Here is a 27,153-nt window from a genome sequence, read left to right as displayed (position 1 = left end):
AGTGAAGAAAAAATGCCCGCCAGGTGGGATCCGAATGGCGCTGGCTACCACCCCCAAGCACAGGAAACAAACATACCTAACATAAATACCCCAGAAAGTGAATGGGAAAATCGCCCCGCCGGTAGCGTAGTGGTTATCGCACCAGACCGGTATTCTGGAGGTCGTGGGTTCGGATCCCACCTGGCGGGCATTTTTTCTTCACTTTCTTTCTTTCTTTCCAAATTCTTAATCTGTTTCAATGATCTACCACATCCTCCCCTTTGCTTTCCGAGGTTTTCTCGACTGCCAACCCCTATTTCTATATATATATATATATATATATATATATATATATATATATAGCGAATCAGAAGTGGGAAATGAGGGGCTCAGTGAAATAAGACAGAAAATAAGGGTTCGCAGACAAGAAAACCTCGGAAAGCAAAGGGGATGTTGTGGTGGGTCATAGAAACAGATGAAGAATTTTTAAGTGCGAATGCACTTTATAAGCGACCCCAAACCTTCCACCGCCGCCGGCGGCGGCGGCGGCGGCGGCGTCCGCAGTCCTCCTCTCCCTAGCAACGGCGTGGAGCGGAGAGGAGCGTCGGTAGCAACGGCGCGGTGACGTCACTTCACCACGTGACCGCGCTCGCTCCGCCTCCTCGCCGTGGCTGCGCGGGTGCGCGCCGCTCCCCGCACCGCTCCTCGCGCCGTGACGTCATGGTATGACGTCACAGCGCGCCTCCTCTCCCCAGCAGCTGCCGCGCGCCTCTCTCTCCACCGTGACGTCACACTCTCTCCTCTCCCCCTCGCTCGGCTGCAGCTGCCGTGCGCCGCTGTCCCTCTCCCCTTGCGCTCGCCTCCTCTCTCAGCCACCTGGCTCGGCGCGCTCGGCGCGGCGCGGCGTACCCCCCTATATATGCAGCGATAAACTCCCAGACCTCCGTGGGTCGGCTCGCGCGCGCTCACGGGCGAATGCCAACGGATTTTAACTTTACTCCCCCTCATAGCATCACCCCGTGCATTCGCACTTAACCATGTTCACCCTCGGGGAAATGCTTGGGAGTTTTTTGAGTCAGAAAGAAAGAGGTGCAAAAATGCCCGCCGGGTGGGATCCGAACCCACGACCTCCAGAATACCGGTCTGGTGCGATAACCACTACGCTACCGACAGGAATCCCGCTACAGGAACCCCGAACTCAACGCGTATTCGGTGATGAAAGGAAGTCAGCCCTTGAAAATTACGGGGGCACCTAAGCACTTGTTATGATGTAGTGAATGCGAAGGCGTTTGTGTACAATCGCTGCTGAGCATGTCTTATCATCATTATCGCCACCCTTTTACCCTTTCGGTCAATTTTCTTCTTCTCTCCGCCACTATGACTCAGCACATGGCCGCGTTCGCATCGCCAAGCAAAGCGGACATTCAGCGTACACGTGCTTTGCTACTCGCCTAATTGCTACTTCTGTAATAGGCGTGCTCAGATCGCTGATGTAGGCCTCAGTACATGTCTCTCACACACGTCGTTAAGTCGGAGGCCACATCTCATTCACTAGGTCCACCTTTACTCAGCTTGAGTAGTCGAGCTGTGGTGACGTTGGGATAGTGCGAGCTCCTCTCGCATTCTTCATACCATGGGTTCGATTCCCATTTAAAGCGAGATGTACGCAATTCTCTTTTCAATGCAATTATTTTACTTTTATGCTCTTCGCGCCGCCTTCCATTCTTTTTTGCGCTATTTCTTGCTTTCGCGCGACGTCGGATTTCCTGCCTTCCAGTCAACTAATTCTTTCGCACTAAAAGGGTGCAGTACAAATTAAATATGGCGACAAGTGCTATTATGACACACGCAGCATTCTTTGTGTTTTTTGTACACATTATGAAAACCTTTCCATCACAACCCGGGTATGAGGTGTGCCATATTTCACCCCATTCGTATACCATCTTTTCCTAAGCTCAATGATGATGGGTGGCCTCTAGTTGAGGAACCAATTACACTGGAAGTGAATGCTTCCATTTCAGCCAATCAAAGTCATAAATTCCGTTGAACTTATAGCCGCAGTATATGAACTATCCTTATGTGTTCTTCTTGCCCCTGCTTTACGTGTACTAATATCGATGGCCGATGAAATTGACCTCCTTCCCTTTGCATTTGACATTGGTTCTACCAATCTGATTGATAAAAGCGAAACTGAAATGAACCGTATGACACTGGGTGGCTGCAGGCCGATAGCCTTGTCTAATGTTGGTATGTTTGCATCAAACTTGCGGAATTGAGAGGGATAACCATACTGCTCTCTCAGCTTTGGAATGCGTACCTGATGGTGCTGGGCAGGTTTCACGTTGAATTGACTAAAACATCGGATAAGGTTAATGATACTTTCTTATCTTGTGCTCTGGGACTAAGGTGGCCTTGAGGGGGCATTTGACAACGTGTCTCACGCGAGCGTCCTCGAGAACCTAAGGAAGACGGGATGCGGCCGCAAGACCTTCGGCTACATCAAAGACTTTCTCACCAAGAGGACGGCAACGATACGGATAGGCGAGAAACGGTCTCAGCCCGTGGAGCTCGGAGGCAGGGGCACCACTCAGGGGTCGGTACTGTCGCCTCTGCTCTTCAACCTGGCCCTCCTCCCCCTACCCGAACTACTCAAGCAGATCGAAGGCGTGGACCACACGCTCTACGCCGACGACATCACGATGTAGACGAGTCGCGCGGATTCAGACGCCTGGGCGCAGGAGGTGCTGCAGAGAGCGGCAACAACCGTCCATGAGTACGCCCAGACCTGCGGCCTGAGCTGCGCTCCACAGAAATCGGAGCTGCTCATGGTACAACCGGGAAGACCGAAGAAGGAGGCGCCGCCGAACGTGACCATCTCCATCGACGGCACGCAGATTAAGCCGACCGAGCAGATCCGCATTCTGGGCCTGTTGCTGCGAAGCGACGGCAGGGCGACGGTGGCTTTGACAAAAATCAAGAACACGTCGGAACAGATCACGAGAATGCTCAGAAGAGTTGCCAACCGCGACAGAGGACTCAAGGAAGAAGACGCCTTGCGCCTGGTGCAGGCTTTCGTCGTGTCGCGCGTAACCTACTCTGCCCCGTACGTCCGGCTGACGAAGGCGGGCAGGGAAGCGCTCAAAGCGACCATAAGAAAAGCAACAAAGACCGCCATGGGCATGCCGATGTACTCGTCGACGCAACGTCTGATGGACATGGGCACGCTCAACACCGCGGAAGAGGTGATCGAGGCTCACCTGTCGAACCAACGAATACGGCTGAGCAAGACCGAACACGGCCGGGCCGTCCTGAGAAAGATCGGATGGCAGATCGAAGCACGGCCAAAGACGGCGGCGCTCCCCAAGGAGTGGCAAGAATCGATTGAGACTAAACCCCTCCCCCGTAACATGCATGCGGGAAGGCACGACGAGAGGCGATCGGCGCGGGCCAAAGCTCTGGCCCGGCAGCTGGAAGAGGGCCCTCGGGTACTCTACGTCGACGCTTCGCTCCCGAAAAATGGCATGAAGGCAACGGCGGTCGTCACCACCATCGGCAAGCTGATCACCAGTGCGTCGGTGCGCACAACGGACGCGGCCGAAGCAGAAGAGGTGGCCGTGGCCCTCACCCTGGCTACGCCGGAGGCGAAGACCGTAGTAACCGACTCCAAGACGGCATACGCGCGCTACCGAAGGGGGAGAGCTTCTCACAAGGCACTAGCCATTCTAAACAAACGAAGACCACCGGGACGAGTAATCAAGCTCGTGTGGGTCCCGGCTCACTCGCAGGTGTAAGGAAACCTCCTCGCCGACCACCACGCCCGAGAAATGTCAATCCGGGCTGAGGACGAGCTACCGCACCCCGCCACGAGCTACAAAGACATAGTCCAAATGTACCGAAACGAGCAATGTAGGCTTTTCGGTCCGCATCCGCAGCTGGACAGACGACAGCAGACGATCGTTCGTCGCATGCAAGCGGGGTCGCTAGCCCATCCCGTGCTCCTGAACAGGATGTACCCGGCTGAGCACGACAGCTCGTGCCCATTCTGCAAGGAGAAGAGAGGCACTTTCGCGCACATCATAGGGGAGTGCACGAAACTCAAGACCCCTCCACCTTCCTTCCCCCCACCCCTATCCCCAGCCCCCTCGAGCGATGGGAGATCTTGGTGTCCAGCCCCGACCTCGCCACTAAGTACGGACTGGTGGCCAGGGGCCAGGAGCTGCTGGACACATATGGGTCCCGTGACTAGGGAACCACCCCATTTAGTGCCTGCGCGCACACACCTTCTTTAAAGGGCTCAGTAAAAGTTGATTCTCTCTCTCTCATTTGGTCCCCTGTCGGGCGAGCTACTGGTCTAACACGGGCTATTGCCCAAGAAACTCGGTCATAGCAGCGGAGGGTACAAGAAAACGCAAGGGGCAAATTATTGCACTGATAATGAGACCACATGATCGGCAATGGTATGCCACTTCTCTTGCATTCATTACGATCATCAGGAGGGCTTAGTTGTCCTGGTATTATTTTATTATGCTCACCAGGCGATCCCTATACCTCCCTTATCCCCCTTGTATTCTCACGAACTTTGGGACTTGCTTTCACCGATGTCTGTGCGCTGTCTCATATGCAGGAAATTTCTTGGTGCGCGCGCATATCTATTTAATCTACGTCATAGGTACACTAATATATTACTTTCACTGGTTAATCTCCTGACAAAATCAACCACCAACTAATACACTGCTATATTGTTAGTTTAATTTAAAATAACGATTAAGTAGCAAAGTTTAGTTATAAACTTGCAGTGGCAACGCGAATTGGTTCGTTTTTTTTATTGCTTAGCAAGCCTCTCATAAAACAAACACATCAATGGCCTTTCACAAAAGGTATCCCCGAAAACCGAATCCATATGCACCGAAACATGGAACGTGATTAACAAAAAAAAAATAAGACACATAAGCAGCATTTCGCCTCATATGGCAATCGATGTAAGAATGCCAATTTTGGCGCGTCGGCGCGTAGGCATCAAGCAATTTCCTGTGTCGCGTCGAAGGCGTCGCCATCTCGTTCGTGTTGTTTTCGCGAAGCTGCTCAAGCATGAAGGTGTGCCTTATGTTTCGTGTTTCTGGTGCCTTTACCCGAGCAGTTCAGCTTCACGGATATTAAAATTGGTTGAAAATTCCGCTCGAGGTCATTGACGACATATTGCCTCAGTTCACCATAATTAGAAAAGTATTCCGAGAGCAGAAAGGAAAGCTGACAGCATGCAATGCCAAAAGGAAGCCTTTTCGTGGGTGTCGTATGGAATGTCTGAAACTAAAATAAAACTCAGTCGCCGACTCTATCCAGGAGTTTAACGCTCACAAACACCGTATTTGAGTTGCAAGCGCTGAAAAATAATTTACCAGACTAAGGCTGACTCGCACAAAAGTCGATTGTTCAACTGTCTCGTGCATTTCTGAGCTTCGGAGCTGCCAACAGTTGATTTTTCTGGGAGAAGCGCTGTAACATAGACTTACTCCTATCCTACCTACGCAATAGCATACTCCAATTCTGCACATAATTATGGTGATGGGTTGCGACGACTGCCGCGCCTCCCTTTGGAGACCTGTTGAAATCTTCTCGATAGTTTGGGGAGAAACGTCGCGGACCTACAGATCGTTACAAGCCCCCAACACGATGGCACGCCGACGTTCCGTGCCAGCGGCAAACAGGTACGCTCATGCGACACGCCACTGCGGGAGCAGCAGAAAGCAAGCGGACTGTGAAGCGGTCACAGTGTGGAACGCACGCTCGCGATCGGGAAAACTCTGCAAAAGTCCTCGCCTAACTTAGGACGATGATTCTGCGGTGCTTTCCGTGTGGGTTTTCTGCCGCCAAGAAGCGTCTTGTCACGAAGGGGAACTTCGTGACGAAACACTACTGTTCTTAAAAAGGACGATAAGGGGCACTACTTTGGCCTGCGGTGTCATACCTGGGCACGCTGGCACTGTGAGAAATGCTGCACCTTAAAGTCCCCCCATGTGAGTTTTACCACTGACCAGTGCGACGCTATGCCTACAGGGCCGATGCAACAATGGGAATGGAGGACACCGCCTGCAGAAGAGTCACCAGTTGTGTTTCCACGGAAGTTCGAAGCATAGTGCACTTTCTACGACTGCTGTCGTCCCCCTCGCTTTCGAATATGCACCCGGACGTACTAAAAATAGATGCCATTGCACATTGTTACCAAACCATCGTTTGCTTTCATTCGCATGCTTCCTTAGTTACGTCAGTGTTTCACAACAACGGGCGGACAGATAAAATTCATTACGACCGTCGTTATAGGAAGCATCGCACTTCTAAAAATAATCAGCTGAGCTGCACCGCATTTTTTAGATAGTTTTTAGGCTACGTTTCAGGAACAAAAAAAAAACCGCCCACATACAAAAACGAGATTGTGGCGTGAGATTCAGTTGCTTGGCTAGATCTACTCTTCTGATGATCCGAGTTACACTGAAAAGGTACATTTTAAAAAGACAGCCATAAACAGCCCATGTTACCTGCACAGTTTGCGCTAGCGCTATGCTTGCAAAAACTACCTAGTTAGGAGTAATGCAGCTTGGCACGAGGTCAAAAAACGGCTCAAATAGTGACATAACTCGGAAAATAAATAAATGCGATCCCCAGCACTGATCGACGCTTTTTTTTTTTTTTCTTGTATGTTTTGCTCAAGATAACGGGAAATTTCCACATGAATGTGAGCTGACCTTACTTAAAGTCGGAAATTTAATATAGAGTGCAACGAGCTTGCACCATGGAGGCGATGGGCTAATTAAATCTGCCGCGCTGCAACTGCGCCAGCATAGTAAAATGAACGCATTGCTCTGCCGCCTGAAACAATGCAACCGCATATGCTTGGCTGGCGGCGCCAAAGGTTATCGCGCCCGCGCTGTAGGATTCAATGAAGACAGACTGCTTCGCAGAAAGCGTACCATTCTCTGGCGGTTTTCGACGCACTCGGTGACGGCTGCCCAGATGTTGCCCTTTTGGCGCCGCAGCGCGTTCTGGGCCTCGCTGACGGACACAATGCCTATGGTGTTCTCACGCCGGTCATGTCCGTAGTTAGTGGCCAACGTTACCACGGTCTCCGTCATGTTTTGCCAGTTATCACGCAGCCAATTGATGGGGTTGTCGTTGCCACAGTGGTTCATCGCCACCTGCAGATCATCCGCCGTGAACCCACGTTGCTCGGCTTCCTGCAATAACGAGAGACAAAGAGAGAAAGATCACAGAGGGATGCGCACGTCAAGACATAGGATAGCAAGAACTTATCTTCAGGCAGGAAGGATTCATAGCAAATACACGTTGTCACACATGAGAAAACAAGGCAGTAAGCGGAGCTTAAGGTAAAAGCTGGAATTTATAATGTGACACCTTGACACAAGTTCATTTATATTACACGGGATATGAATTCTGATTACCATGGTTGGTTCCTTTTGCAGGGCCCGTGGGCGGGCGAGAAGCTGCTCCGGCTGGACGTTTGCTAGCCTGGTATTCCTTAATCAGCAACAAATTTCTCTGCCTTGAGCCTTATTCGTCTTCGGATGTAAAATTCCACTTAGAGGCCCTTAGGCTTGGTTCATTGGGCTTCAGGCCTATGGGCGGTGGTGACCAACATGAATTTTCAGAGCTCTGACGCTGACCAGCTCTAACCCCTGCTCGCAGCTGCGGCTGGTGAATAGGGCACAGAAGGCCGGCTACAGCCAGCGATCCTGGACTGAGGACACCCCTCACTGTCCCGGAGTGACCACAATCGCAAAGAATGGGATACATAAAGTTTCTCCTCCTCATCTTCTGAAAATTGATCGGCACACTATGAAACTACCACGTAATATCCGCCTAAGCCAACGCGCAGTACATTACCCACTCTACCACGACTTTGCATGCATTCGGCAGCCATTCGGAGTGGAAGGTGACTGGCCCCGATAATTTACAACGGTATTGCCGTGTTTGCCTTGAGCCCACCTTTAGAGCGGAAACTTCAAATCAGCGATTCTCGCGTCCGAAACTGGGGACTATCTGATGGCGGTGCAGAGTTGGAAAGGAAACATCCCGTGTGAAGTCCTGCCAGAGATGTGTGAGAGTCCTTTCCTCGTAATCGGGGGGAGGGGGTGGACAAGACGGAGCCTTAGTGGCCGGGCAAAGAGCGAATTCAGGTTTCCGCGCATGCGGCTGGCCGAGCGCATACGTACTCGGATGAGACGAACCAATTCCAGGCCTTGGGTTCGCATCTGCTCCTGCTTCCGTTGTTGCACCAGCTCCTCCAGGCTCAGGTAGTAGTCTTGCTTCCTGCCCTGCGGACGGCACACTTTAGCCCCGCACGCCCGGCCTACACGTGCAAAGCACTCTAGTACGACCGACAGGCAGGAAATTCTAAAATTTCTCTGCAATGGCCCTGTGAGGTATAAAGGCCGATGGCCTTTTGGCGATACTTGGCTTTCTAGAGTTAGATCCATGTAGCTGGAACAGAAGATCTGAAGAGTGGATATGCCATGTAGCTGGTCAGACGAACATTAAAGAGCAATGAAGAGAAAATACAACTTCGTTGATATAAAAAAAAGTAGCCTTTGGTAACTAGCTCAACTCAATTCCAGCCCCGAAATGTGTTTTCTTTTACCTAAACGAGGTAAGAAACACGAAAAAAACCTTAAAATTTCGCGCTACCCAACGTCATCCGTGACTTAATACGCGAGATACTAAAAACATAGTTATAAGCGTGTGTCGCCAAATCGCGCTAAATTGCGTCATTCCGAAGCGGCATCATTTTTCAGCACTACTTGCACCATGTCGTTATACAGGTTGTCTCGCTTACCTTTTTCACTGTTTGTACACCATACACGCAAAACGATCAGCCCACCTCATAGTAATAAGGGTAGCATCCTTGGCGTGTTGTACTCCATAACTAAATAAAATGATTGTGTAAAAAAGGGGCGACACGAACGAAGTGTCCGTCTTCCTTTCGTCCGTGTCCTCCCTTTATTGAGCAATTATTTCATTTAGTTATCCTAGTAATGTTACTCGCAACCTAGCGTACTTTACATCACTGCCGCTTCCGCACACACCCAGTGTAACCATAGAAAATATTAGCCAAGAGCTAAAACGAAAAAAAAAACCTTCTCTTCGCTGATCCTCAAGCAGCAGACAAATAGCAGGGGGTTCAGTGTGGACGCAGTGTTATTCGCGAAGCCGTCAACATGCGCCGATTTAGTACATGCGCCGATGTTACCCCGGTGAGAACGCACTGCGTATGAAATCGCGAGAGCATGTATTGAGCCCAAGGCTTGCGTTCTCATCAGTTCATTCAAATTTCTACGTGTTCCAACAAGGATTTCTGATGCGACAGTTACACTTACGGACTCTAAAGGAAGTTATATAGACCTGAACACCTTTATTTATTTATTTATTTATTTATTTATTTATTTATTTATTTATTTATTTATTTATTTATTTATTTATTTATTTATTTATTTATTTATTTATATACGTATGAGGGGGCACGAGAGTCTATGGCAGTTCTTTGGTCAAGACGTTAGGTGGCTCTAGGGACATCTGTTGAAAAACACCCCTACGAAACTCTAAAAACTCCATTATAATAGCCCTGAAACCTCACTCGTTTTGTTTTTACCATCTTGTCGTGGCAGCATGTCTGTTATTTCGTTGTTATCGTTATTGCTTTTGCGCGAAGTGCGACTGTTCGTGTTTCCTCGAAGTAGGAATCGAGGGGTTTTGCGAAAAAACACCACGACCTCTCAGGTCGCGCCATTAGTAGAACGCTGAGCCTTTTCCCGGTGTCCTCTTTTGAGAGAACCGAGTGAAACCGTTGCCTACAGTTTCGCCTGCCTCCAGCGCGGCCGCTAGTTAAGGATGGAGCAACGTCCCAGGCTTGATCTTTTCAAAGCCAATATTGAGGCGGAACAGACTCTCGCGGTCACAGCGCATGCACGGCCCACGGGCAGTGGCGGAGATCTCAATTCCAAGCACCACTGTTTGTTGAGCCCTGCAATGTACGTTTCTTTCCCACTTGTCATTCGTCAGTATGTTCGTTTTTAATAATTGCGATGTAGCTCAATAAACCGCTCCGACGTGTCTGTGTCGTCCAAACGGTATACGACCAATTGAAATTGCGTCATGCAAAACAGGACCCCGCCAGGCAGTTTGAACTTCATCCTAAAACTATTATTTGCGTCGATCCCGTAACGGTTGGTCTTGCACCGAATCTCTTTGCCACCCAGTGGGTTAAAGGCTGTGTTATGTCGCGCAACAGGTTTCTGTAAAAATGCATTGCTGAGTACTACAATCAAGGCGCAAGCCATCTGCAGAAAATAATGCCCCCCCCCCCCCTCCCACCCCGCAATCATTACTGATCATTTACAATGTCGTAGTTTTAAGCTTACAATGCCCCAATCTTCTCACGAATTAAGTACAAGGAACTCCGTAAAAGCGCAGTTGGATGAAGTCTTGCTGTCGCATTTGGACTTGCTTCCAATATAAAAAGAAATATGTCGCCACAGGCGCCCTTAACTCGTATTTTCGGTAACTGATTGCTGAAGGAGCGCAGTTGAGATAATTACGATCTGTCGACCACTACCTACCCACCAGTTTTTTCCACAAATATACCAAGACGCCAGATATGTAGGTGCGAAGTTAGAAAGCAAACATTTTCACCCTGTTCCTGCATCACTGAATTAATTCATTTACCTTTATATTTTCTTGGACCAAGTTGGTCATACTCGTACACAAAGTCAATAAAAAATGAAACGCTTCTCTTTTTGTCTGTCTAACTCCACGTGCTGTAAATAAATAGTTCGCTTAGCTAAGAAACACATAAGGCCGGGTTCAGACTGTTGCCGAAACTGTCGTAATCACTTTAAGAATGACGTCATTTCACATCTCAGCCAACCAAACTGCGTTACATGCTGTTTTTTTTTTTTTTTTTTTTTGCGTCCATACATCACGATATGGCTTTTGCGTCGGTAGTGTGAACGTAGCCTAACTGCTTGGTGTTGACTTATCTAGCCACAAGAAGCAGGCCGATGTTAAATCGGGCCGATGTTACCTTTTCTCTAAAATAAGATCTCCACTTTTCCTTTAGAGGAATTGAACAAGTCGACAGTGTTTACATTGTATCGTTCTTCAAACTGACTGATTTTAACCACGATGACGTTTTGAAAGTCTCCACGCGAGGCAATGCGATCTCGCTTGTGCTTTGCAATAGTCTGAACTGCAGAAAATATGGCGCAACTCAGCCCGCACTATCAAAATCCCTTTAGACAAAGCGTAAATGAGCCCAGCCATCAGAATCCTCGATATTTTCGCCGTGGAAACTGCCGCAATACCATCACAATCATCCCCATCATCATGATCAGCCTGGTTAGGTCCCCTGCAGGGTGAAGATTTCTGCCATTGGCCTCTAACCACTCCTCTCCTGCGCTGCTCGAGTCCTCAGTTTACCCCCAAATTTCCTTATTTCATCCCCATCATCGGATTAGTGGCCTTCCCCTTCTTCTAGACCCATCTCTTGGTATCCACTCTGTTACCCTAACTGTCCACCGGTTGCCGGTTCGTCTCGCCACATAGTCAGCCCAAGTTTATTTATTTTTTCTTTATTTGAACTATGATATCGTCAAGTCCACTTTGTTCTCTGAACCAGGTAGCTCGTTACCTGTCCCCAAGTGTTATTCCTAACATTATTCGTTCCATGGCCCGTTGAGCCGACCTAAGTTCGCTTTCTAGTTGCTTAATAAGGCGCCAAACTTGGCAATACCATCCCTATCCAAAACCTCCCCACGACGGTGACCCCGAGCACACTCGTGTCCTGCCTTTTCGCGGACCATAAACATGGCATGAAAGAACAAGACACTGCGCTTAGTACAGGCCTTTTTTTGTCAATAATAGTATACGCCGCCCCTTATGCAATCGTTCAGGACAAAAATTTCGATGCATCACTCCGACAAGGATACACACAAGCCCTAGGCCTCCATCTAAACGCATCCAAAGACTGCACTCCCGTATAGGGCTTCACAAAACTCTAGACGAGTCGGTGAAGGCTCATCTTGCAGCTCAGCGATTCCGGCTCGCAAACATATCGACCCACCGATACCTCAAACGACGCCTCGTCTATGCTATTCCGCAAGATATCCTATCCCACATCAAGGCCATCTCGCCCCCGCGAAACATGCACCCCGAACGTCATGGAGACCGCCGCTCTTCCCGAGCTCACGTGCCAAAGAGGTATGACCAAGACCCATGCCTCCGGGTGGACAGAAGACGCCGACTACGCGTTCGTACACACGAAGACTGCAGTAGCTGCAACCCCTTCTCGGCAAGGCACAAGCGTAACCCTCCTCAACCCCCCCCCCTTTTCCGCCCCTCCAAACGGAAGGACCTGCCGGCATAGAAAAGGAGTCGGCCACCTAGTGAGGCGGCTGATCGATTTGCATGAAGCTGATACGGCGGGAGCCGGGCGGCAAATCGGGAGGGGAATGGGGAGGGGGAGGGGGGGGGGGTCGCAGGCAAAGAGAAAACGTTCGGCGCATTGACAATAATGTACAAAACTGGAGTATAAATCATGTTTATGCAGTTCAAAAGCGCTGTGTCAGCCTTCAGATAGGAAGTGACAAGGAGGGGGGGTTCTGACGTTGTGCGTGGGCCGCGTAATACTGCCTCCCGCACCGCAGGTTGGAGCCCTCTGGCATAGACAGTAGCAGCCATTAAGCAGCCTTCCGTGCCTACAACGATAAAATTATCTCCAAGGTTGCCCTCCACATATTTCGCCAGGTACGTGCTCTTAAAAATCGCCACTGGTGGGCTTCACCACAGCCCTCCAGGACGACTAATCATCGTGACCAAATGTGCAAATTTGGCGTATGACGAGGTCCAGCATGCGACTAGAGCAAAAAGTAGTATCTGCGCGATGGCAACGGCGAAGATGCATGCCTTACGCTGTTGTCACAGCGCAGATTATTTTACTCTAATCGCATGCTGGTCCTCGTCATTCACCAAAAGTGCACGTTTGGTCACGATCACTGGTCGTCCTGGAGGGCTGTGGTGAAGCCCACCAGTGGCGATTTTTAAGAATGTCCCTTATGAGGACAGGGTTCATTGTTTGGATGCCGACCCCCTCCGACCTCCGTAGAAACGCCGCTGTCAATGCCAGAGAAATTGCCGGCCGTGGTTCACATGAGGATCAGGATAGATATGTGCAGCCACTTGCCACTTTCCGAAACATGTTATGTTATGTTATGTTATGTTATGTTATGTTATGTTATGTTATGTTATGTTATGTTATGTTATGTTATGTTATGTTATGTTATGTTATGTTATGTTATGTTATGTTATGTTATGTTATGTTATGTTATGTTATGTTATGTTATGCTAACTCATGACGAAGAATCAAATTACGCAGACTTATTGTGTTATTAGAATTTCCATTATATGTAAAAAAATCGACGCAGCTTGCACTAGCGGTGCAACAGCGGCGCTGCGGGGGGGAGGGAGGGGGGGGAAGGAGTTGCCCAATAGCTTCTTCCGGGTTTCTAAGTTTTGTTAGCTGTGTGGTTGTTTTGCTTTCACGTCAGTCTTAGATCTTTCTACAACCAAATAAGCTCAAAGTATCATCACCTTCGGCAACCTCAGTGTACAAGGGTGATGTTCCGCGTGCACATGTGTAATCTGGAACTTGATATCACGTGATGCTTTGCGGTGCGCGATCACACACACGCACACGGACGCACGCAAACTTTTACAACCAGACACGTCTGTTCGTATAGGAAGGTTTTGTGAGGGGGATAAGTCTATCTGTGGTCTAGCTCTCACTCGCACTAAAAAACGCTCTTTTTCATTGCATGCCACATGGTAAACAATCGTGCTTTCATAATGTAATCAGACGACATGAAGCCTTGCAAGTTTCCTGCGAATTTTTTGGGCGCATTCAAGGGAGCTGTCCGCGTTTTTCAAGGAGACTTTTTTCAAACAAGCACGCTCTGCAGAAAGCCAGGGAGTAGATATTTATGTGTAAGCTCCGCACTCGTCTGTTTTGTACACGGAGCAAGAATAGTTTTGAATACACAGACCTTGGGAATGGGATAAGTCTAGCTGCGGTCTAGCTCTCCATTTCATTGAAACGCTTGAACGAAACACTGTGTTTATTGCAGAACAAATAATAAACACTTGTGCTTTTTTTAGTGTTCTCTGAAGGCATGAAGACTCACAAGTTGATTGTAGTTTTCCGAGTACGTTCAATGAGCCTGTACACAGTTTTCGAGGGGAGTTATTTTCAAACAACCGGACTCTGCAGAAATCTGAGGAGTCGTGATTTACCGATTTGGCAAGGCTGGCTTTGTCTAGCGCTAAAATAAGTGGCCTAAATTTCCCCACAGAACACTTTCATAATGCTCTTTCTTCAAGAAGCATCCGAGATCGGCGTACCGCCAATACGCTTTCTAGTACCTGACTCTAGCCGTTCGAGTATTTGGACGCATTAATAGGTTGCCTTGGAACTGTGTTAAAGGTATTTGCTGAGAAACTCGTCTCTGTTTAACAAAGGCTTGTCAACAGCGTACCGCACACTCTGTACCGCAAATACGCCAAGGAATACGCTTCGCCTGCATATTTATGCGACGTTATGATGAATAGGTGTATAGTGGGGTGGCACCGAGAGTTGTAAAAGGCAGGAGTGCACCAAGGGACATAGCTCTTTCATACATAAGCTTCGGGTTGGTACTGAAAATAAATAGAAAAAAAAATAATGTCTACCTCTCCTGCACAAATAACGGTTGCCTTGCGATAGCTTTTCTCGGCATATTACCCGACAGCCCGTGACTTGCACGGTTGAGCTTAGTTTAGCCCTTTTTATGGCACCAGTAGCTTAGTCATGCTTAATAACATCACGTATGATCCATAAAGGGGGGAGAGGGCACCATCGCCATGCTGCATGAAATCGACCACTCCCCCCCCCCTTCCTGAAGCACTCTGGATCCTCTACTGTGGCTATGATCACTTGGGCAGCCATGTCTCTCACTCACTTCTGAACATAACTCGGTAGTTTTTTATGACTCTAATGTAGCTGAGTCGTGCTTCGAAAACGTCGTGTAGGATGTGCCGCACATGTCAATGATGATCACCATGCCATGACATGACATTTTCAGCATGACTCATAAGTTTAACTGCTGCAGCTTAGCCACGTTTATGAAAGCTTCCTGCACGTGATTATCAAGACGCGACACGCCGTTTCTTGTACTGATGAGTGGGACTCCGGCTTTTTGCGGCGGCACTAATGTGGACAAGTCATGCTGACGACGATGTCACATGTCACATCGTTTATGGGTGGGGCCACGGTTCGGAGATGCGCACCCAACTACCGTATGAGTTAAGCCAGGCGGACTAAGTGAAAAAAAGGGCCCATCTCCCCGCGAGGGACTCGAGTAAATGCGTCGCATAGGGGGTGGGTGTATTGCGTTAACATTTAGCGTTTGGGGAGTTGGTGGTAGTGAATGCGATGTATCAGCAGCTTCTTGACGTAGTTTGAATGAGTCAAGGATTTAAGGCGCGTTCGTAGCCTTTCATTCTGTGTCGGTTTTGTGGCGCAGTGGGAAGAGCACCATGTACCTCGCGTTCCGCCCACAGGTAGTGAATGCGTTGTATCAGCAGCTTCTTGACGTAGTTTGAATGAGTCAAGGATATAAGGCGCGTTCGTAGCCTTCCATTCTGTGTCGGCTTTGTGGCGCAGTGGGTAGAGCACCATGTACCTTGCGTTCCGCCCGCAGGGTCGTGGGATCGAAACCAGGCGCCGGTAAGTATTATTTTTTATATAGTGTAGGGGGAGGGGTGCGGACCTGTTGTTGAGAGCGATGAGGGTAGCGTGATGCGGGAGAGGAGGAGTGGGGGAGAGGGCGCACCTGGAACGGCTGTTGCGGACGCCGAGGCACGCCAACGCCGACAACGCCGGGTGATATCGTGAGTTAAAGAAATGCTCTGCATTTAAAAAAAGCTCATAAATGCCACCTCATTTGAAAACGAAACGTGCAAAAGGAGGTCGATTCCTCCGTACAAGATGACCGCACATCGTACGTGACTCAGTTGTGTTCACTGCTTCCTCTACCCTGCCACAGGCGCACGAATAAATCTTGTTTCATCCCTAACGTGGCCATTCCAGCCCGTGCGATACGGGGACAAATCCGCCAGAGAGACTTGTTAGAGAAATCACCGTTCATTACCGTCTTGACCGACCCGCCAGCACACGTCAAACTTACCAATTCGCAAGAACACATGTGGCGCCTCCTTCAGATGAACACATTCCCTAATCCCGCTACACTCCACCGAATCTACCCTCCATTATACATTCCCCAGAATTATCTGCATTTGGCGCCCTCACCATCCTTCCCCTAAAGATCCTAATGTCCTAAGGATCCCTTTTCCCTGATTTTCTGTTATGAGCAGTGGCAGGAGGCGTTGGCGAGCTCAGACCTGGTCATCAGAAATCAGAGCTACCGATGTCGCCGCCCCTCTCCCCCCCTCTTTCTCTCTCATTCTCTCTCTCGCGCTCGCTCTAATCGAGAATACAAATATCTGAGTCACAGAGGGCAGTTCCTCGCCACGCAAGCCGGGCCTGTGGCAGCCCCACGGGATTAACGTGTTGCTGCCCAGGGCGTTTGCATGCCTCGCAGTCACTGCCAGCATGACCGAAACGGAAAGCAAAGCCTGCTCGTTGCTGTTTGATTTTCTCTATCGAGAAAATGCAAGCAGCTTCTGTGTTTTGCTGGTTTCCTCCATTATAATACGTACACAACCTCTATGGGGTCTGGGACGCCGGAGTAGGCGGCCACACCGGTCACTCGAGCATCTAAACGCGTTTCTCAATCCGTCAGTACACAATCACAAGTGAAAGCCAGCATCCATGGCCAGAGAAACGTTGCCGCAGTAGACCTGTGTGCCGCCGCCGCAAGATGTTTTTCTCGCGCCGCTCTGCGACGCCGCCCACATCCCCAGATACGAACAGGCGGCGGGGATTCGCTCCTATTTTGTGGCGTAATTGTTACGTCACGATAAAATGAAAGGGAAGCGTGTGAGAGAAACGCCAGCTTTCTTTACTTGTTTCTCAGCAAATAACGCATCGCTTCTCGCCGAACAAAAGCCGATGCAGATGATATAGTGTGGATTCAGTTGCTATAAAGTGGGATGTCGTTTTCTCGAAACTTACTCCACCCCCGAAAAGCTCAAGTTCAAATTGTGCCGGATTAATGAGTAATCGAACTACCCCAAGGGAATAACTTGTCTTGCAAGTTGTGGGACTCGACTGCTTTGATTACACTCATGCTATCAACGTTGGTGCTATCAACATCAGATTCCTGCACCATATCCTGAACAATCAGTAATTGTTTCTTTTTAATTTCATCATCAATAACGTCGCAAACATAGCTTACCAAGTAAGCTTATCAGTTTTTCCATTTCTCTTTGAGTTCCCACATAGGATCTCTTCACCTTCAAGCCTAAAGCTACGCTTGCACTCCTCAGAACGTGGGCGAAAGAAAATGCTTCGAAAATTAAGATTATCAAAACCAGCAGCGCGATTTCCGTACTTAAAACGTAAACTGGAACTGCGCTTGACAGTATAGTTCCGCGACGGATTGGGTGTTTTGGTGATTGCAAGACTCCGGCGATCGTGTTTCTCGTGATTATAGCGTGGGGCTATTGTTTCTTAAATCCCCCCCCCTAAAGTTGGTGTCGCAAGTCGGACAGCTCTCTGACAAATAAAAATTCACACTAGGCTTCAAGTTACACTGCTCATAAACCTACAACCCAGTGTTTTCTTAAACATAACGTTGTATGCCTTAGTGTGAACAATTTCACAATCAAGAGAACACTTACATTGCCAAGAAAAGAGCTGTAAGCTGTGTGTTTCTTTTGAGCAGCGATTGAACTATTCGTACTGAATTTCCCAACAAATGACTTCGTTTTTCGTTCTTTTACAGTTTTTAGCTATAACTTTGAACACGGTATTCGGTAACACTTTTGGCGAGAGAGAGAAAGAGAAAAAATGCTAGCCAATACAGACATGGATGGCCCATTCATAGCACAGCGACGGCCTCACCTGTGATCGCCAACCGAGCACGTACCTCGGAGATGTAGCTGCTGGACGTGGCGCCGACCAGCGACGACGCGTCGTCCTCCCTCCTGCTGTCGGCCGCGTACGGGCGGTCGAAGTCCGCCAGCGAGCCGTGCCTAGCGATGCCCCTGCGCACCGGCGACGCGTCCGACACATCGCTGTGGAGGGAAGACCGACTGTGGCTGCGGTACAGGCGGCCCTCCGTGTTTTGCAGGGATGTCTTCGACAGGGTCCTTGCACGAGCGAGCGCGAGCGCAGTTTCAGCAGCAGCACAGCGGCCTCACGTTCACTGAATCTTATCGTCTACTCAAACAGGTTCTCATTGCACATAGGCCGGCCTTACCGTGCCACGCCCTCGTAAAGCCGGCCTGGACACTGTGGTTAAGACTTTGGGCTTTTTTGTCACCCCTGTATTTCTATTTGTAGTTTCCGGAGCCCATACAAGAAATGGTGGCTTATTTGCCTTCCATTTAAGCTAAAAGCGCGAGAAATTGTTGGGGGCAAAATTTCCAGCACGACGCCTTCCTTCCAGCTATTCATAGCCAGGACCTATGCATCAAAAAATAATCTTTACGGCCGGAGAGTCCCAGTGCCGTTTACTTGGCGTGTTCATCTATGTTTTCCGTGTCGTGGTTTATAAAGGTTAACTATATCCACAGGAGAACGCGAACCGCCAATGACAGCATTGGACTCGGTTGTTTTCTTAATGAGCTCTGCTTCGCATAGCGCAGTTAGTGCGGAAGCCTTTAGCTATCTGAAAGCAAGAAAACGCAGCAGTTAGGCTGTTGTTAATGGTGAAGTACTTCAATAAATCCATGGCCGCAATCGCAGCATCGTCACGCACCTGATGAGGTTGCCGATGCGTGTGCCCCTCGGCGCTGGCTGTTCACCCTTGCGCTGCATGAAGGTCGGCTGCGGCTGGTCGAGGGACTGCGCTTTGGCGTCAGCGAAAGCTCGACGCCGCTCTTGCCGCTCGGGATTGACATCCGACAGCGCCGGCGACGACGTCGAAGGGTCCGTGAAATCCTCTGTATCGGTGGCCACGGACGCCTTGTACAGAACCTTGGGCCTCACAGCCTGTGTAGTCACTGCTGGCGTCGTGTCCGAAGGGATGGACTCCCTCGTTCCTGGACAGAGCTCGTGGTCTGCGGACATGGTTTGGCTCGAAGAGTGGCACTGCTGAACGGCTGACTGGTAGCTCGGCGTTGCCTGCGCGACTATGGGGGCCTTGTCGGCCGCCAAACCTGCTGCTGCTGCTGCACCGAGTGCTTGGGGCGCCATGCTGGGGCTCTCCGTCTCGGCGCTGTCCCCTTGAAAGTGCTGAACCATCTGGGATTCTTGCACGACACCGGCACTCTCGATTCGTCGGTTCTCCTCGTCTATTCGCATCTGGATCTCGAGACGCCGCCGAATTTCCTTCACGTCGTTTGCAAAAACAGAATAGAATTCTTAGTGGATAACAATCACAGAGCCACTATGCCGATTTCAGCTCTCAACTTGCTGACACCCCGTTGATAACCATTGAGATATCTTTCGTTTCTACAGGGACCCTTTGGGGGGAGAAGCTCGGGCACAAGTTTTGCATTTATGTAGCCTGTGTGCATGTGAAGGTGATGATTCTCGTCCCCTTCTGGGGTTGGTTTTAGGGCAGAGGGAGGCCTTTGTCTATTGAATTCTACTCCTATCCCGCTCTAGTCGAGTCCATGCTCTGCCCCGAATTTCTTCAGCTCACAACTACATCCAGTACTCTGCCTCCCGCAATTTCTTTTCACATTCTTCGGGAGCCCTATTGTTAGTTGTGCCGCCAATTGTTTGTCTATCCTTCGAATTGATGCCCTGACAAACTATGCATTTCTCTTCATTTCAGCTAGGGTGCTTCCACCCTACCTTGCTATTTATTCCATGATGACATTTTTGTATTTCTTCACGACATGACAAATATGACAATTTTACCCTAATGCGCTTGAGAGTATCTCTACCTTGTTCTTCCATCAAGGTCCAGTTACTATCATGCACTTTTCGGGGGCAATGCGCTGCAGTAGCAGGGCTAATATTTTTTAAACCGTACGCTTTCCACATGGTTCTTGTCCTTGGGAGCGCTGCGCGCTTAATTTCGTTCTTATACACATGCTTTTGGCCCGTGAAAGAAAAAAAGCGCCGCACATGAGGTGGCAGTACTTTTAACCACGCATGCATGGTTGATTGTAGCCTGCTGAAAAATGGCAATTGGGAAATTGCGAACTATGTCGACTACGAATTTTCTAACAGTTAATGGCGTGGAATTCATTACTAAGGGTCTTTTTAGGTTATTGATTACCGCGCGGAACAAGCTGGGAAAACTTCACAAAAATGTTTTCAGAAAAAGCATACAAAGGAACCTAAATCTGTATAAGGCATGCAGGCCGGTTTTTTTTTATGGCGGTTGAATAGAAGATCCCACTTTACTGCGGGGGATGTTATATATCGGGCAGAAAGGTCAGCGTATAGTGGCTCCACACGTTTCTTTTCGTAACCTGACCTTTTATTGAACGCCTATGATTTTGTACGCGTTTCAACCATGGGCCACGTTTACATGCTGGGAATGTTAAAGTAGCGGATGAATAAAATAAATATCAGTTTATGGCTGATAGTCCCCCACTATTCTTTTTTGTTAAAAACTATCCAGAAATACCTTTCGCACTGTCAGAACTATTGAATGGTTTTGTTCTGATTCGTCCTGATGACTTACGTAATAGTGTGTAGGGTGTGGGGGGGAACGGTATACGCGTGATTGTAGAAGAGGGGTTTGTGATTGTTTATAATTGGGTGCACTTTAAGACGCAAATTTGTGACATCCGAGACCATAGACAACGATCGAGACTGCTGTGGGAACATTGCTGGAACGTTAACGTGGACCAGGTCATTCTCGTTTAAGAGCTGCGGGGCAGGATACGTCCCGCTCACCTTCTCCACCTCTTGCTGCTCCTTAATAAAGTCGTCCGTGAAGTTCACCTGGTTGTCGTCGTCGGCACTGGGGATTGGCTTGGACTCGGAGTCCGGTGCAGCCGGGGTTGCTTCGCTCTTTCCAGGGGGATCGGCGTCATTCTTTATGGACGACAGCTCGATCTCCTTGTCGGCCAGCGTGTCCTGAAAACCAGCCCTTTTCTTCTGGCGCTCCTCGTCGTCCGACTTCGCCGCCGGCGACTGTTCGCGGAAGGTGGTTTTGCAGCAGATGAGGCAAATGCGTGAGCCGGCCTCGTTGATAAAGGTGCAGTGTTGGCAGCGCCATGGCTTGGACGGATCCCACTTCAACTGGTGGGTCTCAGCCGGCTCTTGCTGAGGCCCGATCGGCGCTTGCTCCGCCGGTGCATGCTGCGGCGGCTCCGCCTGGGCTGCAGCCGCGAGCAGGCGAGCCTGCTGCTGCCTGACCGCATCGGAATGTTCAGGACGGGTCGCATAGGGCACGACCTTCGACTTCTCGAGCGCCTCATCCTGCTCTCGATTGGAAGGCGTCCGGCCCTGATTCTTTGTCTTGTGGCTATGTCGGTGGCTTGCGGGATCTGCATGAATGTCGCCCCAATATACCGCCCGAGTTGACGCGCGTTGTAAGCTTTAAAGATGGCAATGCTTCTAGGCTACCCAGACACAAAAATTCTGGTCGGTTTTCTTGTCACCCCAATCAATTAACGACCTACGCGTGGGTCACCGGCGTATCTTGTCAATGCAGTAATGTGGGCTAGTTGCTTACTTGAAATGTACAGCATACTTTAAAAACAGCGCACAACGGAATGGACTAAAGCGCTCGTCCTGTGTGTCCTCTGCCTTTAGTCCAGTCCTTACTGCGCGGTGTTTAAATATGGTTCACCAGTATATCACGTGACCCACGGGTAGATCGCGTAACCACCACAGGGGAGGGAGCTGGGTAGGGAGAGGGAAAGGGAAGAAGGAGAGTGGTAAAGAAGGAGCAAAAGGAAAGAAGAGCAATGCAGAAAGAGGAGTGTAGCGGTAAGGGGAAGGAGGAAAGCAAAAGGGGGAGAGCGATGTAAAGCGTGTAGCAGGAGAGAGGCTACACGGAGAGGACACGGATATGGTCAAGTGAAAGAAGAAGATGCAAAATGGGGTAAGGGGAGGGAAGGAGGCAAAAATAATTGTCAAATTAAAGGAGTAAGCCAGAAGGATGTGACGTGGGTGAGATATCGTAGGGGGAAAGGGAGGAGTGACGGAAGAGAAATGACGGGCGAAGATATGAGGTGAAAAGGTAGTATTGAGATGTGTTGGGGAGAGAGGGCGGGTAATGTAAAAAGAGCGAAGGGAAGGGAGGGGATGCGAGAGGGAGGGGGCAATGGGTTAAGAGAAGTGTAGGAACGCGAGGTCCAGAAGGTGGGTGAATTGTAGTATTGAGAGAAGGCTGGGATGGGACAGTAGAGGTTGGGAATGGAGGAGTGCGAGGAGGACAGAGGGGAGCAAATTGGATGTAAGAGAGGGAGGAGATGAGCGTGAGAGGCGTGAGAGGCGTGAGCGGCGGAAAGAGAGGGGCACTGTGTGGCAAGGGCGCCAGGAATGCTGTCGCCTCCACGTCATTTGCAGGGAAGCAAGCAGATGCACCGCCAACTTTGGTTTCTCGCTTTGGAATGTGCAATCAGCAGCGTCCATTTGGAGATTAAAAATATTATCGCCGTAGCGACAGAAAACAAAAATCATGGGAAAACAAAGGTGACATGAAAACCTCACTACACAAGTAAAATATTTTATCCTAAAATGATTGGTAACATGCCACACGACAAGATGCATCCTGCAGCGTATCTCATTGTGCTTTGAATATCCGAACCAACGTGTAATACAAGAGGGAAAGCTCACTCGGTAAGGAGTGGGGCCAAAAAAAATCCTGCACGCAAGTGTGGTAGTTATTGTAACCAAGGCTGGCCTTCGAGCCGGCTACTCCGTGTACAAAAGCCAATTCGCGCACAAATTGTACGTATGCCATCATGCGGATGAAAACAAAATGGGAAAAAACCTCAAACCTGATCCCCGAACCTCTCCCCCCCACCATGCCCTCTGTGAGGGCAACCAGGTGATGACAAGCAAGCTGTGGATCGCGCGCACCTCGTGGGCTGGGCTCGTCCAGAGAAGGGCTGTCTTGGTCGTTCTCCTCCTCGGAAGACAGGTCCTGCGAGGACTGGCGCCTGGAGGCGGTCTTGCTCAGACTCTTTTTGTGCTTGCGGTGGTGGGGCCGATGAATACGCTCTCCGGACGCGTCGACGGCCGGCAGGGAGTGCTGAGATGGTGACGGCGATGGAGGCCGCATCCACGGAGGAGGGTACATAGGCGGGTAGGCTGGATACCCGAACGGATAAAACGGACCTGCATGTGGGATAGGGGTGGTGTCCAAGTTTTTAAAAACAGACATGATCGAAACGAAAGCGTAAGCTGTGCTTTCTGACACATGGTTTGGTATAGTTTTTCACGTGGCTTTAAAAGTCTCGGGGCATCAATTGGGCAGTTGCGCTTGGGAAGACAGCACACTACTTACGACAATTTTATTGCTCCTGATCACTGTGCCTTCGTAAAAAGTCGTTCATTTGTTGAGTTATGATAACTTAGATCAGTTCATGACGCCCGGAAGTCTGGTGTATCACACCCAGCCAATCGTATTAAAACTGCAGTCAACTAAACTGAAAACAGAGCGCAACGAACTTGGTTTAAATCCCTGTTTCAAAACTTGTTCCAACGAACTTGTTTCAATGTTATAAGGAGGAATTTGTTCAACATGTGCATTTACGAATTCGATTTAGGCATGTGGCCGCAAGTCTGCCTTCAGTGGCCAATGCGCCGTTTCAGGGTCTGTTTTATAAAGGTGTATCAAACCGGCAATCAAAGGGTACATAGAACATTCTAAAGGATACTTCTAAACAATATCCGCAACGGGCATCCTCACAAACAGGCCGTGTGCACGCGCTAGCGCAAATCACTGACGCTGCACTGTAGCCTGAGGTGTCAAAGACAGTGCCACTGCACGTAAGTGTTGCCGTTTCATTCACCGAACCATTGGTTGCACCTTCAATGGTTGGCGAGAATTAATGACGAGATGAAGAGTTCAATTCGATTTCCGGAATTTTTACCGAAGGACACAGCTGATGTTCTCCGTAAGCTTATTTGTGTAATGGCAGTTCTCCCAATGGCGAATTTTGATGCGACGCTCTGTAAACCACGGGCTAATTGCGAACACTAAAATATTCTGTAGTAATCCTGAACAAAAATAGAGGTTTCTAAAAACAACGAAAATATAGTTTACTATGAAATCTGCAACTATAAAAGCAGTAAAAACGTGTTAAAATTCCGTAGACATAAACATCACAGACCTGTTTCAATTAAAACTGCTATTCAGTACGGTGAACACGTCCGCATAACTCAATGGCAGGGCTGATTATAAGCTGCAGAAATGTGTGGTGCGCAGCGTACGGAATGCTTCTTATAATGTGGTTTTACCTTCCCGGGACCGTGTTGGCGCCAGCGCGATGGCAGGTGCGTCGACATGACTACGCGAGCGCAGCGGCTATTGGTCTCTCACTGAGCGTGCACAGCTATGTAAGCCGGCAAAAATGTACGGCCGTGGAAGTGCGGTCGCGGTTACGGGGCTTCATGATGATAGAACGACCTGTTCATAACTTCACGGCAGTTTCTTCCCGTATACAATCTGTGTTATGAATTACCAAACGTTATGACGAAGCTAATAATAGAATTGTTTCTTCCCGAGCTTATGTTATGAGAGTTATGACACACGCCTGTCAGACTACGTTAAAGATACTATTTTGTAATCTCTCGGCTAATACCATCGAATATATTCCCCAGCCATGTTAACACACATCATTGTGGTCGCACTTTTCGTAATAACAGGCCCTTGACAACTCCTCAGGTCCTCTCACAAAACAGCAACGACGATATCAATTGCGCCGGTCAATTACGCCTCGAATGCATCGGTGTACGGCTTTGGCACCAGCTTTCCAAACGTATGCAGAGCAACAAAGGTGGGATCGTTTGCGGGGAGACGCCATTTACGCGCCAACAACCGACGGGTAGTCCCTGTTCCGAGACGCGCGGCTCCAGTTACGGGAGAAAGGCCACGGGGCGCGGCGTTAGGCTCACCGGGGTGCATCATGGGATCGTGCATGCAGCTCTGGCTGCGCTTGATGCGCCGGCAGTCGAGCGTGGAATGGCGCTGCGACTTGTCGTCGTCCGTCTCCTTGCCGTCCTCGGCGGCTGAGTTGACGTTACTCCAGGAACCCGTGGAGCCTCCCAGGAAGGGTGCGCGGTAGTAGCCCAGTGGCGTCGCCGGCGCCAGCGGGTACGCCATGGGGGGATAGCCGAACGGTGCCCGCAGCGCAGCCCCCGCGGGGTAGCCCGGACCGAGGGGCTGCGCAAGCCCCGTTGCGGCCGGAACCAGGTGGGGGGCCCCGTGCAGGTCCGTCATGCTGCTGCTCTGCCGGTTCAGCGTGGACGACTCGCCGCTGCAATGCAAGGCCAGCGCAGAATCTGTCTGCGATAACCGCCTCTTCGGTGGACGCGCCGAGTTCCCACGGAGGCGAAACCGCGGTCTGTATAATATATCAGCCTCCAGTACAATGTATCACGGTTCAAATTAACAAAAAGAAATGGACTTGGACTGGCCACACAGTGAGACGAAGTGACAACCGGTGGACCACCATGGGTGACAGAATGGATCCAGAGAGTCACGTCTAGCAGAAAGGGAAGGCCACCAGGTCAACGGAGACACGAAATAAGTGAATTCAGAGGCAAGTAATGGACTCGAGAAGCGCAGGACAGGAGTGAGTTGAGGTCAATAGGAAAGACCTTCGTCCTTCAGGGGACGTAAATAGGCTGTTGATGATGGTATCATCGTCGCTTGGACTGTCCAAGCGCAATGAATCAGGTGCACGTTATCACACCATACTGCAGCAGCTTATTAGTTATTTGAGATGGAAATGTGCCGTTGTTGTAATAAAGTGTCTTTTGTAATCTTGCAAAAAAATTGGGTTGGGTGGGGCGGGGGGTTCACTCTTCCTTCTGGAAGTAGCGGCACTTCGAGTAACAGCGCAGTTGATGAAACGGGTCACCCTGCAGTGTGACAGAGAAACTTGCAGTCGATGTTGGCTCAAGTTCCTCCGGGGCATGAAGTGCTGCAGTATGCAGCTCGAAAACTTCAATTGAAGGATCGCTTTTGCTTTAGGGCTAAAATTGTGGCTTTATCAGGCGGCATCATAACGAAAGATTAATGTAGTTCGTTCATTCGTAAAATAGCTGCCTCTGTGTGGGGGGAGGGGAGAATGATTATGAAGCAGTGGCCTTGGATGTAGGCCTATTAAAGGGACGCTGAAGGCAAAACCGATGTTGATCTAACTAGATAGATTGGCATGCGCAGAAAATGAATATACCAGTCTCTGGGTCAGTACCTTGAAAATAATCGCGTAAATATTAAAAAAAAGAAGCTATCATCCGCACAGCAGAGATGACGGTGACTGAGCGGATGTGCCAAGAGTCATGTCACAAAACAGAATGAGAACCGCGCGCACAAGCTCTCAAAGAAACACATATAATCTTTCTTTGCACGTTCACTTTCAGAGGTCATAAACAATTATAAATGTACAGGTATAATTCAAGCCGTACCGACATTCGCAAGCTGCCAAGCCATGGCGCCGGTGGCGGTTGCGATGGTTGTTGCAGGTTCGGCGAAGTCACATGTCTGTTATCTCCTTGTTTACACCATGGCGACAAGCAGCGCGTCGGCCTTCCACGGTTCCGCTCTTCTGTGGACAGTAATCTGCGTCTTATAGAAGCTATTTGCTCCCTCACGTAGCGCTGTCTGCCCGAACGAAGTTTTGTACAGCCGAAGCTGCGTCGCGTTCGCTTCGCGATGAAATTTGACGGTGTGCTCCTACGGGTGGAACTGTGCTTACTATGTTGGAATTATCCCTATCGGCGATGCAACCCCGTACAGGGTATGTAAAGTGTACGCGAGCTTTATTAAAAGCCTTGTCGGCTTGCGCCGGAGTGAAGTGACTTGT

General features: G+C 49.6%; 1 protein-coding gene across 3 annotated transcripts in view; it reads right to left on the bottom strand.

Moving 5' to 3' along the window:
* Window positions 1–27,153, bottom strand: part of LOC144155295 (uncharacterized) — a gene marked incomplete in the record, with an annotated part of 200,835 nt that overhangs the window by 41,287 nt on the left and 132,395 nt on the right. The window contains 7 exon segments of one of the 3 annotated variants that reach the window (XM_077686636.1): window positions 6,945–7,208; window positions 8,205–8,306; window positions 18,126–18,348; window positions 18,960–19,531; window positions 21,059–21,654; window positions 23,198–23,455; window positions 25,238–25,599. In XM_077686636.1, the coding sequence (XP_077542762.1) occupies window positions 6,945–7,208; window positions 8,205–8,306; window positions 18,126–18,348; window positions 18,960–19,531; window positions 21,059–21,654; window positions 23,198–23,455; window positions 25,238–25,599 (2,377 nt within the window). 3 annotated transcript variants of the gene reach the window in all.

Source organism: Haemaphysalis longicornis, unplaced genomic scaffold, assembly GCF_048455015.1.
Source record: "Haemaphysalis longicornis isolate Haplotype H1 unplaced genomic scaffold, Haemaphysalis longicornis Haplotype H1 scaffold_1, whole genome shotgun sequence".
Lineage (NCBI taxonomy): Eukaryota > Metazoa > Arthropoda > Arachnida > Ixodida > Ixodidae > Haemaphysalis > Haemaphysalis longicornis.
This window is presented reverse-complemented; position numbering and strand designations above follow the sequence as displayed.